This window comes from Onychomys torridus, chromosome 7, assembly GCF_903995425.1.
Source record: "Onychomys torridus chromosome 7, mOncTor1.1, whole genome shotgun sequence".
Taxonomy (NCBI): domain Eukaryota; kingdom Metazoa; phylum Chordata; class Mammalia; order Rodentia; family Cricetidae; genus Onychomys; species Onychomys torridus.
This window is the reverse complement of record NC_050449.1, coordinates 62,974,297-62,995,604: the sequence shown is the minus strand read 5'-3', so window position 1 is coordinate 62,995,604 and position 21,308 is coordinate 62,974,297. Positions and strand designations below refer to the sequence as shown.

Below are 21,308 nucleotides of genomic sequence, written 5' to 3'. Positions count from 1 at the left end.
CCTAAGACAACAGCTTTCCTGTGTCTTTCACAGGGATGCTGGGATTCTTGAAAATCCCCAAACCACTTGTTTTAGAGACTGTCTCTGGCTTGGGTTCTCTGGGTGTTTCTTCATGATGGACACCTTTATGCCAGGAAGATGTCACATTACTGACATTACTTCCTCCTGGTGCAAACTAGGAAACACACCTGCTGTCTTCCTGTATCTTACTAGTGACAACATTCTGTCTTAGGACAGTTTCTTCAACTCTAAGTAAATTGATAAACACACTATATTCACCAAATAATAAACAATTTTCAGGGTGATTCTTTAAATAAGACTATGTAATTGTTCCTATTTATCACCGAACTCTCACTAACTTTAATATCTGTTGACTGCTAAATTACTCTAGCAATTACAAATGGGTGATTTTTCTAATTCCATCATTTCATGTGTTGGTTGGCATACTGTAGAACTGGATGGCCCCCTCCTGTTTATTTATTCATTTATGGTCAGTGACTCTTGAATTATTATTTTACTCAGAGGACTGCAGATGATTACTACAGTCATTTAATATTCAAATTTTCTTGGACCTGGGACTCCTTTCAGCTAGCCCTGTGTCCTGATATGCTCCCACCATTTTCTAAGCATTTTCTAGTGCAACCAAGATGTCCAGTTTTCCCTGCTATTCTTTTCCTTATTCATTTCTGCTGCTCCATTTTGCCCTTTGCTCCAATTTCAATCACCATAGATACATCAGTGACTCTAAAATCTGTATTGATGTGGCTTCTAACTTGAGCTCAAATGTTTAAGACACAAGTAATTTTTATCTCAGATTTAATGTGCGGATAGTAACTGACATCTTTTGAATCAGTGTTCTGCCGTGCAGCTCATGCTGACCTCAAATTCATAAATCCTCCTGCCTTAGCCTAAGACAGTAGGTAAGATATATCTAATTCCTTTTTAAAAGTCTTTCTTTTCTTTCTACACACTAAGTCTTAAATGTGTTTATGGCATGTATGGTGGTTTAAAAATAGATCCATACCTATAAGCTGCCATAATAATTGTCCTGGCAAGATATAGCCACTGGTGCGGTGCAATAGTGGCCCAAATGCTATAGGAATAACCAACTACTGTCTGATTGGATTTAAATCCCAATCAATCAGACAGAACCTTTACCTGCCATTGTTAATGGGGTCAAGAACCTATGGCTAGACACATCACTGGCCCTAGAGGAAGAATCTACCATTATTCTGCTAAATGAACGTAGCATTACATAAAGACTCCTAATGACTTAGTGCTGTAGCCATAGATCAGTGCATCTTCCCACCCTTATCAGAGAAGTTACTTCTTGCAGCAGATGGCAATAAACAAGAGACCCACAGCTCCTGTGCTGTGAACAAGAGGATAGGGATTACTCATTCCTAAATGGCATGCCTATATCACACTGTTCCCCACAAGGCTCAAGGATCTTCATGGAAGAGGGGATAGAAAGATGTTAAGAGTCACAATGGTGAATAGCTAAGGGGAAATGTCACTTTCCAGTTACAACTGGGCGGATGAATATACGAACTATCACAGTGATTGTGACAGTATGCATAAGACCTACAAAAGCTCAAGCCAGACAAATCCCAGCATGACTGACTGGAGGTGGGAATGAAGTCCTACCCCTAAAACTATTATTGTGTTATTGACAACTGATAGCTGCTGGGAGAGGGAGTCATTTGTTAGGCTGACCATGCTCCAGGGTAGGCCCCATAACCAAGAGTATCTGGATAACACACATTGGAGTTGATGGGTTTATAAACCAAAAACAAGCACAAAATCTAAAGTTGAATAGTTAGAGAGGTGGGTGGATCTAGGAAGAGTTGGGGGCGGGGGAGTGAATATGATCAAATCATACTATGAAATTCTCAATTAATAAATATTTAAATAAATAGGTTCACATAGTCTTTGTGTATTCCTCCCCTCACAGAGCATTCAAGACTGTGGACTTAGCGACTTACTTCTAACCAGGAGAATATGGCAGAAGTCAGTGCTTGAACTCTGAGACACCATCACTTCCTTGTTGCCTTTCTGAGGCTGCTAATGCTGGGGTGTACAGGTTGCTGTGTTGTGAGGACATTTGGGCTGCGCTACACAGCAGTCCAGACAAAAAGGGCCCATGGCCTACTGCGACAACACAAGAACCAAGGCCTTCTACCTACATACATGCATGTGAACCTTGGCTTGGAGGAAGTGGATGTCTCCAGTCAACAACATGATTGCAAGTACAGAAGAACCTTTGAGCTCGGGGCGGAGTGCTGAGCTGCACCTGGACAGTCTTTGTCATTCAAACATGTCACATTAGGTAACTAATACTCAGCACCAAGGCGTCCACAACCAGAGTCCAGGGAGTAGAAACGGCTAAAGCAACAGTGTGCTTTCTTCCCTCTCTAACTACATTTTTATTTTCTCTAGTGCAGAACACCATCATTCTTCCAGTGTTATGAATGCTTCTAGGTAAGCTGTACTCGATGGATAGTGCTGACTTGTTACCAATTTCTAATCCTACCTTACAATATTCAACTTTTTCCCAGTGCATTCTGTAGAATAATACTGACAAACGGCCTTTTTGGGCACATACTTGATCACATTTTTTCTTAAACTTCACTATAGGTTTCCAAGCTGTGTGGGATAGGATCCCAGTGTCTAAACTATGATTTGCTCAGTCATCTCCATATTCACAGCCTGGGCTCTGGCCACCTTTCACCTTTTCATAATCTGCACCTTCCTTCTCTAACTCATCCCATGGAAAAAACAAAAATAACCAGCTGAAGTTTTTATCTCAGAAACTCCTTCCTTAATTATCAATACTTGGTTATGTGCTATGTCTTTTTTTGTAGTGTAGGGGTGCAACTCAGGGTCTCAGGTATGCTAGGCAAGCTCTCTACAACTGAGCTATACACCCCCAGCTCAAGAGAGCTTTCAAGATGACTTTTTATCAGAACTCTCACCACACAAATTCCTCTACTAGAATGTACACCTACAAGGAAAAGAAAAATCTGATTTGAGACAGGGTTTCATGTAGCCATCTGTCCTTGATATCTATTCATTCCTGAATACAACATGTATCTACTGGTATTGTTATTAAATAGTAAACAAATATGCTTCTGTCCCCCCCCCCCCAAGTTACTGTCTACTGTCAAGTAAAGAACAATATTGTGAATGTGACAAGAGGACAATAGTGACCTAGTGACATTTCATGACACAGTGCTGTAGTCAACTTCTTAAACTTGTTTTCTAAGACATTTACATAAATTATACTTTCACACAAAAGAATATACGAGCCAGGTTTAGGTTCACAATATCCTAATATCTCTTTTTCTTCCTATGCATCTAGACAGAACCTTTGATCACAGGCATACTAGGTGAGTACTCTAATATTGAGGTAACCCCCAGCTTGTATTAAAGAAAAAAGATAAAATCAACAACAAAAATGTTGCTACAGCTATTTTCAACATCACTACCCTGCTTTTATGCTAAAAATCAAGAACAAAAGACATCAAATATGTGTTTAAAAAGAGCCTTTGTTAAGTACAGTGGAAAACCAGCTCTATGTGATCAGAACTGTTCCCAGGCTTGATAATTAGAAAATAATCACTGTAGACAGAGGCAGTCAAGGCAGTCTTCAACGTTCAGACTGCAGCAAACATTGTCTAGCTTTGGAAAAGAGCTAATTCCAAAGGGATCCCTTACCCCACATTCCCAGGCTGAATGCCAAATGAGTCAAAACTAAAATATTTCTGGATATGTGCATAAGTGACAAAGTTTATGGAGAAAGTTAAGTCTTTTAAAAGGAGAGTAGCAGGCTGAGGAAATGATACATTAAAATCCATACAGTAGCTGGACATGGTGGTGCACAACTTTAATCCCAGCACTCAGGAGGCAGAGGCAGGTGATTTCTGTGTTATAGGATAGCCAGAGCTATGTATAGACTCTGTCTCAAACAAAACAACAAAACAAAAAATCCATATGGTGATATGTACTAATAATTTAGGCAACCAACTTCTCACAAAATCAATTCAAAACAAAACTTGATAGTAGAAGATAAAAATTTCAGCTTAAAATACTTTAGAGGATTTGAGTCTTTGTTTTTTTTTTTCATTAAGAGAATTTATTTTATGGGCATAGATGTTTTATCAAAATGTATATATGTATACCATATACATAAGAGTGCCCATGGAGGCCAGACTAGGTCATCTGATCCTGTGGAACTGGAGTTACAGATGGTTGTGGGCAGCCATGTGATTGGGAATCAATCTGGTCCTCTGCAACAGCCCTTTCTCTAAACCCTGATTTTTGGGTATAATTTCCATGGAACACATACAGACACACACATGCACACACTCCCCCAAAACAACATGAAAATTGCCTTTGGGCTATAAATCTTGTATTTCTGAGGCTGCAAACACATTTCTGATACCTTTAGTGTTTATTAAAAAGTAGGTAACAAAAAGTGAATAGGTTTGTCCCCTCACATCGAAACTGGCCAAACCCACTGCTGATGCTGCTTTCTGAACGAATTAGGACAAATGAGGAAAAGAGTAAGAAAATCCTAGGCTTTACGGCACCTTACCTATGCCTGATGGAGTGCTCAAGCTTTCTCCTGGAGTGCCTGCATGCTCATGCTCTCTTGGCTTTTGGCAGTGTTCCACCACACTCAGATGGAGTTTGTGCAAAGCTGTAGAGGCACTGTCACTAAAGCTGTCACACCACAGAATGCTAGTGTTTTAGAAAACACATGTGTGGTTGCCTAGCAGGAAAATATTCACTTGCCACTTTTCAGACATAGGGATCTTCCTTGTTTTCATTTCTGGTGTCCACAATGGAATTTCAAGAGGGTTTCAAACACATCAACAGCAGTGTTGACACTGACAAAAATGGACCATGAACAACGCACACAGCTGCTTCTAACAGAGGCCACAGTTAACCGTTTGGGCCAGTCTCATTAGACTAGCAATACAATCAAATTACTAACATAACACATGACAGTTTCTAAAACAGCAAGTGCTTTTCCTATCTGTGATCTTTAGAAAAGAGAACTATAAAAATATTTGTCTTTCTCCATGCAGGGGTGAGGAGGGACACTAACTGCTGGCACTGCCCTTCCCACAGTCAGTAGGTTTCCAAGGCACTTTGTAAGAACTCCAGGATAGCAAGGAGAAACACTCTTGTTGCTAGCTGCTTTTTTAGGGCACGTTTCCCCTCAAAGTTCAACGTGAAACACTGGTACAACTGGTTTTTCTGAAACTTCATTTTCCATGGTCCAGTCTTTACGTTATTTTCCTTTTATTCCGAGCCACTCCTTCATTTTCAACTTGCTGAACAGGCAGGCAACTGCTTTTGGTTTCCATGGAAACTGGATTCTTGTGGCTACGAAGAGGCATTCTTGTCCCACCAACCTAAGGGATAAATCAAGAGCCAAACAACTTAATACATTCACAACATGCCTGCACACAAACAACCCTGCATCATTTACTCAGGGACTCTCAATCTGGGAACTATCCTTTGTAGATTTTTAAGTCCTAGCCATGTGGCTATTTAAGAATTTGAATCTGACCCAGTTTTAAAAGCATTAAACTTCTGGCAACAATGAGGACAGAAGCTGGAGTAGGGCTCAGCTGAAAACTGCTGTTACTTTAAAAGATTCGGAATTAGAAAGTAAGGAAGACCAGACCTTTTGGGACAGTGTGCAATTTCGTGGCAAGCAGGAAGGAAGCAGAGGATCGAGGACAGGGGGAGGACATGTAAAGGGAGGACAGAGAGTAAGATGGCACAATGCAAGAAGAAGATCAGACGGTGAAAGAGAAGACAGAAAAAGTCTAGAAAGGAAGAGATTAAAAATGTGAAAGCAAAGGAGGGGGAGAAACCAGAGGAGAGAAAATTGAGGATGGAAAGAGAACAGGACAGCAAGGGAAACAGGGAAAGGAAGAGGAAGAGGAGATGGAGAGAGCTGAGAGGAATGCCGGCTCCCCTCATGCCTGCTCTAACTTGCATCCAGCTCCTGGAATCTCAGAGCAAGGGGAAAGGTGGCTAAAGAGACTTGGGAAATGTTGTCACTTTCCTGGCCACTTAGAGACCTCACACAAGACCAAAGTTGTACCGCCTGCAACCATTTCCCAAAAGCGGCCTGTACCTGCCTTCAGTCCCCTAGCCCCTCACTAAGGCAGTGTTTCTGTACATCCCATGCAGTCAGTCCTGCAGACGGGAGGGTAAGTGGCGGTGGGGATTCAAGCTCTCTCTCAGTCCGGCCCAAAAGTGAAGTGCCAGCACTGTGGTTCCCTAAGGATACATCAGAACCAGTGTCTTTGCTTTCTCCTCCAGAGCTTTTAGGGTTGGTTTGTAAATTACACGGCTCGAATGGTGGCAAACCAGAGCTTTAGTCAGCCAGTGTCTGTCATCTCTGATGCTTGTGTCTTCAATGATCTTCTTACAGTAAGCGCTGATTCTCAGACACTTGTCACTTCCCCACTCAGCTGGTATTTTTCCTGAAGGTACTCACTAATTGAGTTTTGAGAAAGGAAAACATTTTGAAAACTGTGTAAGTGTCCAGGAAATGCCCATTATGGAACCTATAGTGGTGAAGGGCAGCAGATGCTTGGTACAGTAGGAAGTTAAGCAGGTCTACTGGAACATACTGGCGTCAGGGTTCAGAGTTGCAGGCCCTGTCCAGGGATGAGCACTTGGTTCAAGAGCACTAGGAATGGAAGATCACACCAAGGCAAGGCTACAACAGAGATGCAGTCAGCTATTTCATACAGGCTCTGACTTCCCAGTTTTCAGAAAGCTTTCTGCATATCTCCTAAGCCTAGAACCCGACAGGTGCTGAGCTTGGTTGGAATTATTAAAGTCCTATTTCCATGGCCTCGCTAGGAAGGCAAGGAGGTGACATCAGGGTGGAGAACTGCACAGCATACATAATTCCATCCAATGTGAACAACAACAAATCAAAAATTAAAAATTCCTTGGCATTTGCAGGAAAGCTATTTCTTAAAAGGGCGTTGGGACATTACTGACTAATTGGGCATAACAAAGAAAGGAAAAAAGAACAGAGTATCCTGGGGATACCCACGTGTATCTACAACAGACTAGGTGTGGCAGGAGGAGTTCTGCCGATTTCAGAACACACCAAGGCAACATTAGTTATTTAAATGTCTATGTCCCCAGGGCTGGGCTGTGCAACAGGCTGGTCCCAGATAAACTCAGAGCATTTGTCCCTGCACCAGACACTGTCCAGTGATAGCCATGACTGAACTGTTAGAATGTATATGTGTTCAAGTCCTGAGTACACAGAATTTCTCCTCGTCCAAATGAATTTTCTTGTTATACTATAGCACAGTTAGACCACTCCACTGAAAGTTAAATCTTCCAAGTGTCTCTAAGGCATAAGCATTCAATGTTTGGAGTCAGTCTAACCAATAAAGTATAACAGTATCTCTCAATTCTTTTAAAAACACCCTGCATGTAAGGGTGGAGGAGCTTGGTCTTGCCTCAACTTGATATACCATGCTTTTTTTTTACTCCTATGAGAGGCCTTATCCTTTCTGGGGAGTGGATGCGGGGGAAGAAAGGAGGTGGGGGGAGGGAACTGGAAGAGAGAAGGGAGGGGAAACTGTGGTTGGTACATAAAATAAGAAAAAATGTATTAAAAAATCCTGCATAAGTCCCAGGAAAGGCACAAAGCTACACAGAGAAACCCTGTCTTGAAAAACAAACAAACAAACAAAACAAAAACCTGCATGTTTTCTTCAAATTAAAGTTGGTTAGGGGCAAGGTATTAAACCATTCATTTTCACCAAAAAGGAAGAAGGGACACCCCCATACAGAATTATATGTTATAGTTGACAGACTATAATTAGTGTTTCTAAATTAAAACTGTCCTCTTAGAATACAGATTTTCAAAAATATTTTCAATTATTCTTAAGCTACTTAAGAAATTTCTGGATGGGAGAGATGACTCAGAGGTTAAGAGCACTGGCTGCTCTTCCAGAGGTTCTGAGTTCAATTCCCAGCAACCACATAGTGGCTCACAACCATCTGTAATGAGAACTGGTGCCCTCTTCTGGCCAGCAGGCATACATGCAGGCAAAACACTATAATAACATAATAAATAAATCTTAAAAAAAAAGAAAAAGAAAAATTTCCTTAGATTTTAAAAATCACTACTTAAAAGAGTATTTAGAAACTAGAAATAGTCACCAAAACTGGAGATAAATACAGAGTTACTAATTTTCTCCATTTTTTTTTTTTCATTTTTTCAACTAGTTTGCCACATTTATACTTTCTCATCAAAGTTTACTAGGAATGGGCAAGGTGTTTCAGAGTGGAATGCCCACTTAGCATGTACAAGGCCTAGCTTCAATCTCCAGCACCAAAATAATGACAAATAAACAGAACAATTTCCTCAAATGGTGGTATCAGGGTAAAGAACTGAACAGCATGTACAATCCTAGCCAATGGGAACAATAAAACAACATCAATAATTAAAGTCCTTGGCACCTGTAGGAAAAGCTATTTTCTGAAAAGGATTTGGGGACATTTACTGACTACTTAGGTGTGACAGAGAAGGAAGAAAAAAAGAGAGTGTTCACAGGACATACACGTGCATCTATAGGAGCTCTCAGGGAACCGTACAGAGATGAAAGAACTCAGTGATTTGACTCAAAGGTGTTTGGGCAACAGGGCAGGAAAATACACTGGACATTCAGGTTCATTTGCAGACAGCAGAAGTCTTTGTACAACTAAGCTCAAACTGCAACTGAGGACATGACATGAAGAGCAGGTGACAGGGCAGAGACACAGCATAGAGCACACCTGCAGCTGTGGCTTCAAATTCCAGGTTAAAAAAATGCTGCTCAGTCAGGTGTGGTGGCGCACGCCTTTAATCGCAGCAGTCGGGAGACAGAGGCAGGTGGATCTCTGCGAGTTTGAGGCCAGCCTGGTCTACAAAGCAAGTTTGAGGACAGTCAAAGCTACACAGAGAAACATGTCTTTAGGAACAAAAAAAAAAAAAAAGAAAGAAAGACAAAATGCTCCTCAACTGACATTTCCAGAAGGGTTTTATAATGAGTATAAAACATTAATAGTAATTTAATAAACCCTAAGTTATAAAATACTTAGCATAATTCAACTTAGCCTTTAACATTTTACTGTATTTTTAATAAGCCACTTCACTCACTAATTACTAATACTTGCTTTTAAATATTTCATCATATTACTAACAATTTTTACTTATATAATAATTTTATTATATGGACATTTTTTGCAAATTGTCTCAGTTGTTTAATGGAAGAGGATATACATAAATAAGAACTAAGAAAATACAAGTTTGTACTGAGCAGAAACCAAGGCACTGAACTTCATGGATGCCTCATGCATATACACTTAAAGCAAGATAGCACAGATTTCTTTAGCTGAGCTATAAAACTTACAAGCAAGGAAGTCCTACATACAATATGGGCACAGGTTTTAGATGGGAATGGTTACCAGGGGAAATGCAGGCATGTTGAAGGGAGTCAGGGAAACAGATTAGTAATCAATAACCAAATAGGATATCAATTGTAAAAAAAAAATCTTACCTTTGGTTGTACTGTAGGGCGCAGTGATTTAGGCGGAAAAGTACAAGGTATTCGTCCATGATGGATGTGATATGGTAACAGGTAGCTGGGATCTAATGGAACCCAAGGAACCGAGAGACTGGAAGGTACACCAGGAAGGTCACAATGTGCCTTATGCAAATTATATGCTGTCCTGGTAACTTTTCCATCTGAGGTTTTGTAGATCAGGAGTGAAGAGTCTTCTGCTGCATGAGATAGCAAGTAGGACCCATCCTGCAAGCTGCATCCAACACAGAGACTCAACTCACTGGCTTATAGTGCCAATCTCACCATGTTCTTCTAACCACACAGAACAAAACTGAGCTACCACAAGAAGATAATGCCACTTCTAAAAGTAGTTCAGGACCAGTAAATGTAAAGATTATCAGAAGCCTTAAAACTACTTTATAGCTTTCAGACAACCAATCTTAACATTTTTATTCCAAAATTCAGAAATATGTGACCATTTTCTTTTACTGTTTGATCCATTTGTAAAGTCAGTCATTTAATGGAAAAACAATCCATCTAACTCTCTAATCCATGATATACTCCAACCATATATTTCATCCATGCAGCACTGTACTTAGTTCCTAATAAGGAAGAGAATACAGACACAAAGGTAAATGTGACATGTCCAGGATTCTAAAGTGTCAGAAAAGGTGATGGACCATGTAGAAAAGATGTAGAAACAGCAGCAGGCTTATGTGTTTATAGTTAACTGCTCTTCTGCCCCACTACCCATACACATGGTTTCAAGCTTAACTCCAAATTTGGCATAAACAAACATGAGAGATACACGAGGCAATTTGTCCACAGTTCTGTGCACAGTAGGGCTTCAATCAGACCTGGCTTTTTCATTGCACACAAGTCAGAGCATCAATCACAATCTTCTATTAACACAATAATTGATGACGGCCAATCTGCTACATTTTTCATTGTTTATTGGAAAGCTACAAGGGACTCAATGTATCACCGTAAAGAACAAAAGTCACATAGGCAGTGGACTGTGTTTTCTTGGGAATACACAGCCTCTAGGCCAAAGAGGCAAAGAGAATAGTTCTTTTCCACATTATTAAAATAAAGATGATCAGCTTTAGTTATATAGATCTGTCTACAAACATAATAAGCTACATTTAAAACTGAAAGTAACTGGTATTGACAAAGGAGGTCCAGAGAATTACTGGCTTTTAGGGAGGTTTTCCCCTCTCTTAATCATATAAGGAGGCAAATGACTATTTGGAAGAAAGAATAAATAACATTTCAAATACTGAGTTTCTAGTCAATGAAACTCATGTATCTTAGAAGATTGACAGTGTGAGGTTAGACTGGGGACTGGGCAATTACAGTAAGGCTCTCTTGTGTGTGAGCATGCTTTGTGTGTGTGTGTGTGTGTGTGTGTGTGTGTGTGTGTGTGTGTGTGTGAGAGAGAGAGAGAGGGGGGGGGGGGGGAGAGAGGGAGAGAGAGACAGACAGAGAGAGAGAGAGACAGAGATAAGAGAGGAGGAGGAGGGAGGGAGGGAGAGAACAAAAATACATTTGCAATTTCATTACAGCTAGACACTATCATGTTATCTTTTGCTCATATTTTTTAGAATTTTAACTCTGGTAAAATGATTGTACACTTCTAGTTTTTCCATCTATCTCTAATAGCATATTGACAAAGTTTCTAATAACTTCCAGCAAAGCAAATAAAAACATCTATGCAAAATACCCCAAAGTACTTACCTACACAATTTCTTTAGAATGTGTTGGAGAATGTTAAATAAACTTGAAATCCTATTAAACAGAAGAAACTGATGTGAAATTAAACTGAAACAAACCTAGAAAGCAAAGCCTCACTAATAAACATGTGGTCTACTGCTCACAGCAAGGCAGCAGTAGGCAAATAATGCAGAACAAGGACCAGCAAGTAGACTGTGTTGGGGAGAGACACTTAAATTCCTTCTTTTCATGTTCATGAAGTATTTGGTTCTATGTTGGAGCAGTTATAATTATATAATTAAAAAATACCCACACAGTATAAAACTACAGACCAGCTGTAATCAGCTGCTGAGAAACTTGACTTCATGTGTGTACAATGCAGAGAAGCACAGGGCGGGAACAGATTGCCGAAGGGAAAGCAGAAGTATTACTCTAGGTATTTCCTTGGTGCATCATTTACACAGAAACTTATCCCCATTACTATGTCTCTTTCAAAACAACTTTCATTGAGAGAAGTGGAGCAAAGGGTTAGGTAGTAATGTCATGACTTTTCTATGCACACATATAAGGCAGTTCTTACAGAGTGGACACTAGTGTAAGCACAGTTCAAGTCTGACTGTTCCCTCACCAAACTGTGTCAAGTGGGGCTTTGCAGCTAACAGTGGCGACTTTGGCACATTAACTATCAAGGTTGTGCTCCCAGCTCAGCCTGTGAGCACTCAGTCCCAGCTTCTTTGTCTATGAAATGGCCACGATGCTACCACAAGCCTTTCCTGCCAAGTTGTGTGATAAAATGAGATAATCTGCATAAGCTATTTTCCCTCACAACGAGGCACTCAGGGTTCTGAGGACCCAATCAGTCACATAATCGCAATGCCTGAAAGTCTGTGGCTGTCTCAGCCTTGCCTTCTCTACACAGGGCTACCATGTTTGCTACCCTGCACTTAACACGACCACTCTCTGGCTCTAGTCGCCTTTGTCTGAAGTGGATGGACAAGTATTAGCATTACACTTCTTTGCAGGTGGAGACAAACAATGTAAACTGGGTTGGGGGCCCCACAAGATCTTGAAAATAATCAAACATCATCAGTATTTGGAGGTAAAGGAAAACCCAAGATCACATTACAGGAGTGAAGTCTTTTCAGTGCCCACCACAAAGCACTTCCTTACTTGAGTGCTGCAAGTTTTTCTTTTAATTCTTCTGAGGTGATTTCTTCTAGCATGAAAAGCTTTGAAGTAAATGCATCAATATGCCCTAAAAGAAAACATTGAACTTAAAGAAACTCAAGTTACTGTGGTTATAAAGTAAAACAAACCAAAAAGTTAACTAGTCTCTCTATATAAAGATGATTTTTACACGTTTTTAACAGCTATAAAGGACTCTGTATTTAAAAGGAGAAATATATCTCACTAGCTATCAAGTAAACCTGAATTTACAATGATAAAAAATACAAATTATGGTATGGATTCATTTTTAAATATTTGCTGAGTATAGAATACTTTATATATGGCCACACTCCCCAAATAAGATAATTGCCTTTAAATCTTAATTTAAGAGCAACAACTGCTCAGCCATTAGTGCCAATGGTTCCCACTAGAGCTGCATCTCTATGATGCTGAAAAGGGAAGCATGTGCTCACCATGTAAATAAGCAGTTAAAAATCAAATCTGTGGACTGGGCATGCTCAATAAATCTCAAAGACACATTACTGTAAAACTTAGATTATAAAAATTTAGATTATTTTAATTAAAGCAATCATAAATGTTTCAGTGAGTAAAGTAATCTATTCAAAGCCTTATTTTCTTACATGCCTGATATAAATCTATTAATTCACAAAATCTCAAACATTATATTCTTAAAATGACATTTCTGTTGTAGAAAGTAATGTGTACAGTTTAAAACAAAATAGGCTGAGACATGCACTGAAGTGCTGAGATGTACAAAGTGACAGAGGAGATGCTGAGGCAAATCAATACACTTGGGTCGATAGGAAGGCCATGCTACTACTACTGCATGAAGGTTAAAAACATCACAGTGTAAGAGTAACACCCACCAATGCTGAAAATAATGGTTTACATTTATTTATATTTTTAACTCCTAATATTTTATTGTCAAAACAAATTACTTAGAAAGTAGGTATCAGTCATTGGGACTACAAAAATTGCACAGTTTAATATCTCATTTCCATATCTAGCCTACTTTAATATCATTTGCTTTATGCTCAAAGAAGTTAATTAGAAACATTTTTATCAGATGTCGTCCCTCTAAGACAACATATCCATTTGTCTCCATAGCCACTTGTTATTTCTTATGCCAACTTTAGTTTCACCTCTCCATTTCTAGTGCTCATTATATATGAAATTTCTAATATTAAAGACATTTCAATGGTTTAATAGCTATAGAAAGGGGAAAGTAAATGCAATAATGTATTTCTTGATGATTAATAAATAAGCCTTTGAGACTACTAATAGCACTCACTTACCTTTTCTTAAAAAAGTCAACAAAAGTACGTAGTATAGTACCCAGCAAATGCAGTTTACCAAAGACCTAACCACACAGAGCCCTGCCCTAAGCGCTCTGAAGGTCTGCTTCCTCCAGGAGGCAACTCTCAATGCTGGAGCTGTCTACCTGAGGGCTCAAGTGAGTTCTTTCAGTGCTGCAGATACTTGTCACCTCAGCCCTTGGGGCACTTGAGCCAGATTTGAGGTGAAAGCTCTCGCCATTGTCCTTCAGCCATAAGCAATCTCTTTTTTAGATCATTTTTAAGATGAGGTACAGTTGGGAGGCACTGCTTTAGACAGCAGAAATTAAGCCTTTATGTTCATACATCATTTATACATAATCCAGACATAGGTAGTCCTAGCTTTAAAAACAATCAGACAGGCTGAAATCATGTATTTTAATGATAAGTGGAAAATTTACTATTATTTCACTATTTTTACATGTTTTATCAAAACAAATTCTCCATTAATGTAAGTTTTTAGAGAAATAAAATATAAAAAATAAGCATTTAGTATACTGCAATTCAAAATATCAAAACCAGCATGACCCCACATTTTCCAGAAGCCTTTGCAAGAGTAGTTTGAGCAGTGCTCACTGGCTTCTTAAAGGCTTCTGATAGAGAAGCACCTTTGCCACCGTGGCAGCTGTCCTACTCTTATCTACGTTAGGAGCAACTTCCATGGTCTATCCAAGAAGTCCTTTAATTTTCAGCTGGATGTCACCACTGCTCTCCTTTAGGTCACTAGGTTAATAATCACCAAGTTTCTCTGGCAGCAAGAGTCTCCTGAGAAGTGACTGCGTCAACATTCCCAGGCAGCTATTTCTTCTACAGCTCCATTACAATTTCACTTCCAGAATTACCTTTGGTGGGTTTTCTGTTTCTAGGTTGTTTTCCTTTATCTTAATCTTTGCTGGCCAATTCCTTGTTTTCATCATCTATTCTCATAAAATCTCAAATGGCTGGCCATGACACACATTTAATTTCAGTACATGAACTGCTAAGAGGTACACAGTGACCAATCAGTACATACTGAAATAAGAGACAACGGCAGTCACTGTTCATGTATGTCTGCAATCTACTTCATAACTGTGGACTGAGGAGCTGGCAGTGAAGTTTATATACAATTTCTACTCTTAATATACTGCCGTGACAGAGGTCATGCTATTAAGAACTGTAAAGTGAGGGCTGACTGAACACCAGCTCGATGGCTTTGATAAATATCGTAGTACTGGACAGTAGATAGAAGTTGTGATGAGACTACAGGTTTTCTTCAAGGAGTAACTTAAGGTTTTTAATGGGCAAGAGACACTGTAATCTAGAGAAGGAGGTGAGCAGATTTATATATAGCAAAGCAAGCAAGCAAACAACAACAACAAAACAAGTATGCTTATGGCACCCAAAGACTGAGCTATGGTGGTTCTTAGACTGCCCTAGACTAGCCATATTATCTGAGATTGTGTTAGAAACATAAAAGACCTATATCCCATTCTGGAGTATTCAATCAGATACTCTAGAAACTAGCAATTTTTTTTCTCTCTCTCTCTCTCTTTCAAAGATTTATTTATTATGTATACAGTGTTCTGCCTACATATATGCTTGGCACCAGATCTCATTACAGATGGTTGTGAGCCACCATGTGGTTGCTAGGAATTGAACTTAGGACCTCTGGAAGAGCAGCCAGTGCTCTCAACCGCTGAGCCATCTCTTCAGCAATTTTCAATTTAACAAGCCCTTCACTGAGCATTCTTCTTAAGAGTACTATAACACTTTAAGCTCCTAATACTAATGGATACTTTTTTTGTGTGTGTATGGTTTTTTTGAGACAGGGTTTCTCTGTGTAACAACCTTGGCTGTCCTGGAACTCACTTTGTAGACCAATCTGGCCTTGAACTTAGAGACCAGCCTGCCTCTGCCTCCCCAGTGCTGGGATTAAAGGTGTGCACCACCATGCCCTGCCTGATGAATACTTTTCACACAGCATTTGAAAGCCTGTTCCTAGGTTATAAATGCAGCTCAGAGGTACAGTGCTTCCCTACCATTCACAGGTCCTGGGTTCTGTCTCCAGCACTAAGACAACAAGAAAGGGGTGTGCCTGCTCACTCAGATCCATCTATATCTATATCAAAACAAAACCCAAGTCCACAACAATTCATGTCCTTCAACAAATAGTGTCGCAGGAACCATATGCATTATCCTGCCACACAAAAATGAAAGGTGTATCAACGAGAAGGTCTTTAGGCTAGTTAGACCCAAGGCAATAACTACTTAGGGCCTGTAAAAAGTCCTTAGGTGAAGTAGTCATACAACTGATAGCAATGTCATCTGTTAAACGGCACATTAGAAAATGAGTCTGCATATCTGTTAGAACTTTAAAAAGATTACTGATAACTTAAAAAAACAAAAAAACTTCTTCAAGTTGATGTAACTGGCAATTGCTCTTAAATGCTTTACATGGAGGCTGTGGTGTGAAGGCTTTGTAGGAACGTTAGAATCCTGATTTCTGATGGAAGCTACTAAAACAAACATCTGGGTATGTGTCTGACAATGGAGGAGAGCCCTAAAAATATTAGCCAGGTGTGGCAGCACAGGACCAAGTCTAGCACTTGGGAGGCTGAGGCAGGATTATGAATTTGAGGCCATCCAGATGCTATATAAAAAATAAACACTGCCACACCCCTCCAATATTGATTAATCAAAATGGGGGAAATTTTTCCAATAAATAACCACTGTTTCTAAATCAGTCAAGAAAAATACAGAGCACTCACTATACACAGAGCATTATGCTTATGCTTGTACTAGTAATATACAAAGCTCTACCAGGCTCCAACTTTAAACTACCTACTGTCTAGCAGGAAAAAGGGATGGATGGCCTAAGAAAGAACAATAATGTAGGAAGTAACAAACAAGTAAAGACAACACATTTAGAGAGCCAAAGAAGGAAAAGACTGGGGGAGATGAGAGCTGGTAGGGCCGACAGATCAATATTGTATTGATCTGTATTGGTGTAGAGTCCAAGACAAGGGATGACAGAGATGTTCAGCATGTAGCATTCTTGTCACGTGAAGCATGTTAACTATTCAAGAACCCTGGCAACATCATTCAAAGCCCTGCTAATTCCCTCCTGTTCAAAACTTCAAAACCAAAATAAATCAAACGCTGTTTCAAGATGAGATTTCTAAGATAATGTCATTATAATTCTAAGAAAATTACAAAATATGTGTAAATCAACTTAATAGCTACCAATACTCCCTGTCACTGTTTAACTACATTGTCAGCATAGAGAATGGAAAACAAAAAAGGCCAAAATGGAAGTATGTGCATACAGCTGAATTTAAAGGTAAATATTTAAAGGGAATTACAAAGGGGAAGAGGACTCCTAGAGACTCACCAACATAAAACGAGCAGTTGGAATGCAATAAACTTTCAGTCCAGAAGCGACAGAGCTCGCTTTCAGTCAGAGCTTCAACTCCATAACAACCTTGATATTCTACTTTTGGTAGCACGTAAACTGGAAATTGCTGTAATGCAAAATTGCATTTTGTCAAAGCTCCAGATCTAATCTCCACACATACTCCATGGTACACAGGTGCCCACAGACCATATATATATATACAATAAATCAAAACCCAAACAAAAACAAAATTTACTACTCATAGAAAATATATTTGCCTATATAGCCAGCAGTTTTCAAATGCTTGAAGGAAATTTCATTTCATTGATTTTGTATAGTGTAGGATTTGGACAGGAAGATATGGATACATTTGCCTCTAAGGGGTAGATTCAGGAAATGGAGGATGGATAAGGGATCCCTCACTACCACCCTCATCTCCAACACAGACAGACAAACTCCCCACATACTGCAACATGTTTCCTCTCTGCCAGGGAATGTGATTCACAAGCAGAATCCTTGGGACTCCAGCACATGCAACTGTTCCTAGGTCAAGAGCTAAATGCTAGAAGGCAGTGACTAACACACTAATACTTCTGAGAAGAAAAGAAAAAGGTTTTCTTCCTAAGAATGAACATTAATATGTGCTAGAACAACTGTGAATGTTATTATCTTCACAATGCAGCGGCTTAATTCCAAGCACTAAGCATGTGACACATTATCCATTTAGCACTTATTGGTCAGGATATCAAGCAATGGAGCAAAGTGACTATCCATCCCAATTACCAGTCTAAGGGTGGATGTGCAAGCAAGCACCTACTCGTGGAATACTGTAGCAACACGTTATCGTCTGCCAGGGAAAACTTAATTCTTTCTAGTGGTGCTGGACTTTAAACCCAGGGTCACGTGCATGCTACATAAGAGCTCTACCACTGAGCTATGATATATTCCCAGCCTGAAAAATCTACTCTCAACAGGATTCTCCATTCCCTGCTACAGAAGACACAAGGTTTACAGATCCTACTCAAATGACATGGCTAATTAGCACTTTAAAATTAAAATAAGGCACTGTCTTTCACAGATTTAAAACCATTTTATCATTGTTTTCCAGTTTCTGGCTTTTCTAAAGTGGTTTAGTGGTTTTGGTACACCAGTGGTGCTAAGAACAATTGAAACACAGTATTTTAGTCACCAGCACATGGAACGGTGCGGTTTGTGTGACTATTTCTGATTTCTGTAAGATGTTGGCTAACTCCTAAAGGTAATATTGCCTATAATGTAATTCATATAATAATCTGGTGACCCTGCTAAAATGTAGACTCAAGTGGTGCCTAAGATTCTACATTTTTAAGAGGCTGTGATTGTATGACCGACCACAAAGTGGCTTCTAATTAAAAAAAATATAAATAAATAAAAATTGTGAATGGATTAAAATCATTGTACCATGTAATAGATCCTTAGCAAATGATAGTATGATTTAGCAAACAGAAGCTGGAGACAAAATTTAAAGGTCTAGAGTGTTGAGAAATTTGGGCCAGTGAGATGACTCAGCAGATAAACTGTTTGCTACAAAACCTGACACCCTGAATACATATAAAATATAGGAGAGAATAGATTCCAGCATGTTGTCCTCTGATCTGTACCCATGTTTCATGGCACATAAGTGCTCATATACTATTTACATATGCACAATAAATCAAAACCCAAACAAAAACTTTAAGCCTCATGTCAGAGAGCTAAGAAATATATTCAGTGACAGTTGATTATGGCAGAAATGGAAAAGAACAGGTGATGCAAGAGAAGATGAACATCTCTTTGTATCTTAAATGGATTACAGCGTTAAAGATGCATGCAAAGTATACTTAAGACACACATAGTTTTGGTTTTTTGAGGGGAGTGTGCTTGTCTTTGATATAAAACTAAGTATTAAATTTGACTTGATTTCTGTATGTATTCTACTGCCATCTCCAGGAAGCCACAGGAAGGGCTTGAATGTTTTCTCTTTCCTTCGTATCAACAACTGAAGTGTAAATCACAATCAAGATTTGTGATCTAAAAGTTTCTCATTTCCCTGGAAGGGTGGCTGTAGTCTGTGCTGCTCAGGTGAAAGCTTTACTTGTTTCTGTTTGCATAAACCTCTCAAACCCTTATGTACTTTCATAAACAGATAATTCATAGCTAGAATCTTCTCTTTATCACCACTGAGTAATTTCTATTCTTCCTAACATATTGCACCTTTTTTTTTTTTTTTTTTTGAGACAGGGTTTCTCTGTGTAGCTTTGCGCCTTTCCTGGATCTCGCTTTGTAGACCAGGCTGGCCTCAAACTCAGAGATCCACCTGCCTCTGCCTCCCGAGTGCTGGGATTAAAGGTGTGCGCCACCACCACCTGGTGCAGTTTTTTTTTAAACATCTATAATGCAAACATAAAATTTGAGTAACTGAATGTGAAACTATTAACCATTTTAAAATGCAGCACTTGGGACAGTCAAGAGCTAGTAGCCCTCTCGTGGTTAGCTGGCCTGGATTCATAGTTCTGCACAGAACTGGTAAGCTCTCACTTCTGTTCTCTCAAACTGGCTGCTGGTTTAAATTCTCTTCTGACAGGCAGCTTTGTTGATTTTTTTTTTTCCGGAGGGGTAAGTTTAGCCTTTTGAGACAGGGCTTACTCTGTAGCTCAGGCTGGCCTGGAACTTATATGTAGAGCAGCTAGCCTCAACTTCTGACAATCCTCCTGTCTCAGCCTCCCAAGTGCTGGGATTATTATTAAGCCGAGTTTTGTTGAAGAAGTAAGATATCAACAACAACATAAAACTGAAGAGTTAAGGAAAAATCAGAGATGATATTCTTGAAAACCAGGAGTCAGACTTGCAAACCTGAAAACTTTGAACAAGTTGTTGGCTGTTAGAGAGGAAATATTGCAAGGATACATTCTGAAATGACAGTATTTTTCAAACTAGTGTGGATACTAACTTCTCTCTAAAGTTCCTTACAAAGATTCCGAGCCTTTCAACTCCTCAAATTTTCTCACCTATTTACTGAGTTTCTATGGTGCTAACATTTGAGAAAAAGAGAAAAATTGGGCATAAATCCAAGGGGCACACATTAAAGTATGGGAATTATACCATGTGTTCTAAACCACCACACATAACAACAGAAGCAACGGACAAGCACTCCTTGAAAACTTTCAAGTTTTACTCTTTTTCTTTTTCCTTTTTTGGTTTTTGAGACAGGGTTTCTCTGTGTAGCTCTGTGCCTTTTCTGGATCTCACTCTGTAGCCCAGGCTGGCCTCAAACTCAGAGAGATCCACCTGCCTCTGCCTCCTGAGTGCTGGGATTAAAGGTGTGTGCCACCACTGCCCGGCAGGGCCAAGTTTTACTCTTGACAGTCAGAAATATAAGACTTCTATTTAGATGTTCTTTGGGGCTCAACTGTTTTGACATCTTGATGAATAATTTTCTCCTAGATGGTTATAGCTTGGTACTTATAAATTTCACTTTTTGAGTGAATGACAATTTTCCTAACCAAGTTGTCTTGGTCAAGAATTAAACTGGTGTCCAAAACTTCCCTGGGCTATTTTTACTTAAGAGATACGGACATCAACAATTGTTGACTATATAAATGAAAAGAAAAAGAAAGAAAGTGGTATGGGCACAGGGTGGAATGTGAAAGAAATGAAGCTAACTATAAAAAAATGAGAGCACAAATAAGTATAGAAATAAAACTCAAAAACAAAAACAACAAAAAAAAATGAGGATGGAGGGATGGATGGTTCAGTAGTTAAGAGCACTGGCTGCTCTTCTAGAACATCCAGGTTTGATTCCCAGCATACACATGGTGGCTCACAAATGTCTATAAGTCTAGTTCCAAGGGACCCAACTCCCTATTTTGGCATCTATGGGCACTAGGCACACAGATGTGGCACACAGACATACACGCAGGGAAAACACTCATGCATATAAAGAAAAGAACACAATTTAAGAGGTTCTCTTGGCCAGGTGAAATGGTTCTGTGGGTCAGATGCTTCCCACCAAGCCCCATGACCTGAGCTCCACCCTAGGAACCCACAAAATAGAAGGAGAGAACCAAAGAGGAGAGC

The 21,308-nt window shown here is 39.5% G+C and overlaps 1 protein-coding gene across 3 annotated transcripts in view; it reads right to left on the bottom strand.

The window, feature by feature from the left end:
* Nucleotides 1–4,212: 4,212 nt before the first annotated feature.
* The window catches only part of Ice2 (interactor of little elongation complex ELL subunit 2), a 42,411-nt gene continuing 25,315 nt past the window's right edge, over nt 4,213–21,308 (bottom strand). For 2 of the 3 annotated variants that reach the window (XM_036193136.1, XM_036193137.1), the window contains exons 12-16: nt 17,211–17,340; nt 12,489–12,573; nt 11,343–11,393; nt 9,600–9,858; nt 4,213–5,423 (exon numbers count right to left, since the gene is read on the bottom strand). In XM_036193136.1, coding sequence (XP_036049029.1) covers nt 5,295–5,423; nt 9,600–9,858; nt 11,343–11,393; nt 12,489–12,573; nt 17,211–17,340 — 654 coding nt within the window. In that variant the 3' untranslated portion in view covers nt 4,213–5,294. Of the gene's footprint in view, nt 5,424–9,599; nt 9,859–11,342; nt 11,394–12,488; nt 12,574–17,210; nt 17,341–21,308 lie in introns of those variants that run through there. The other variant, XM_036193138.1, reaches the window with a different exon arrangement.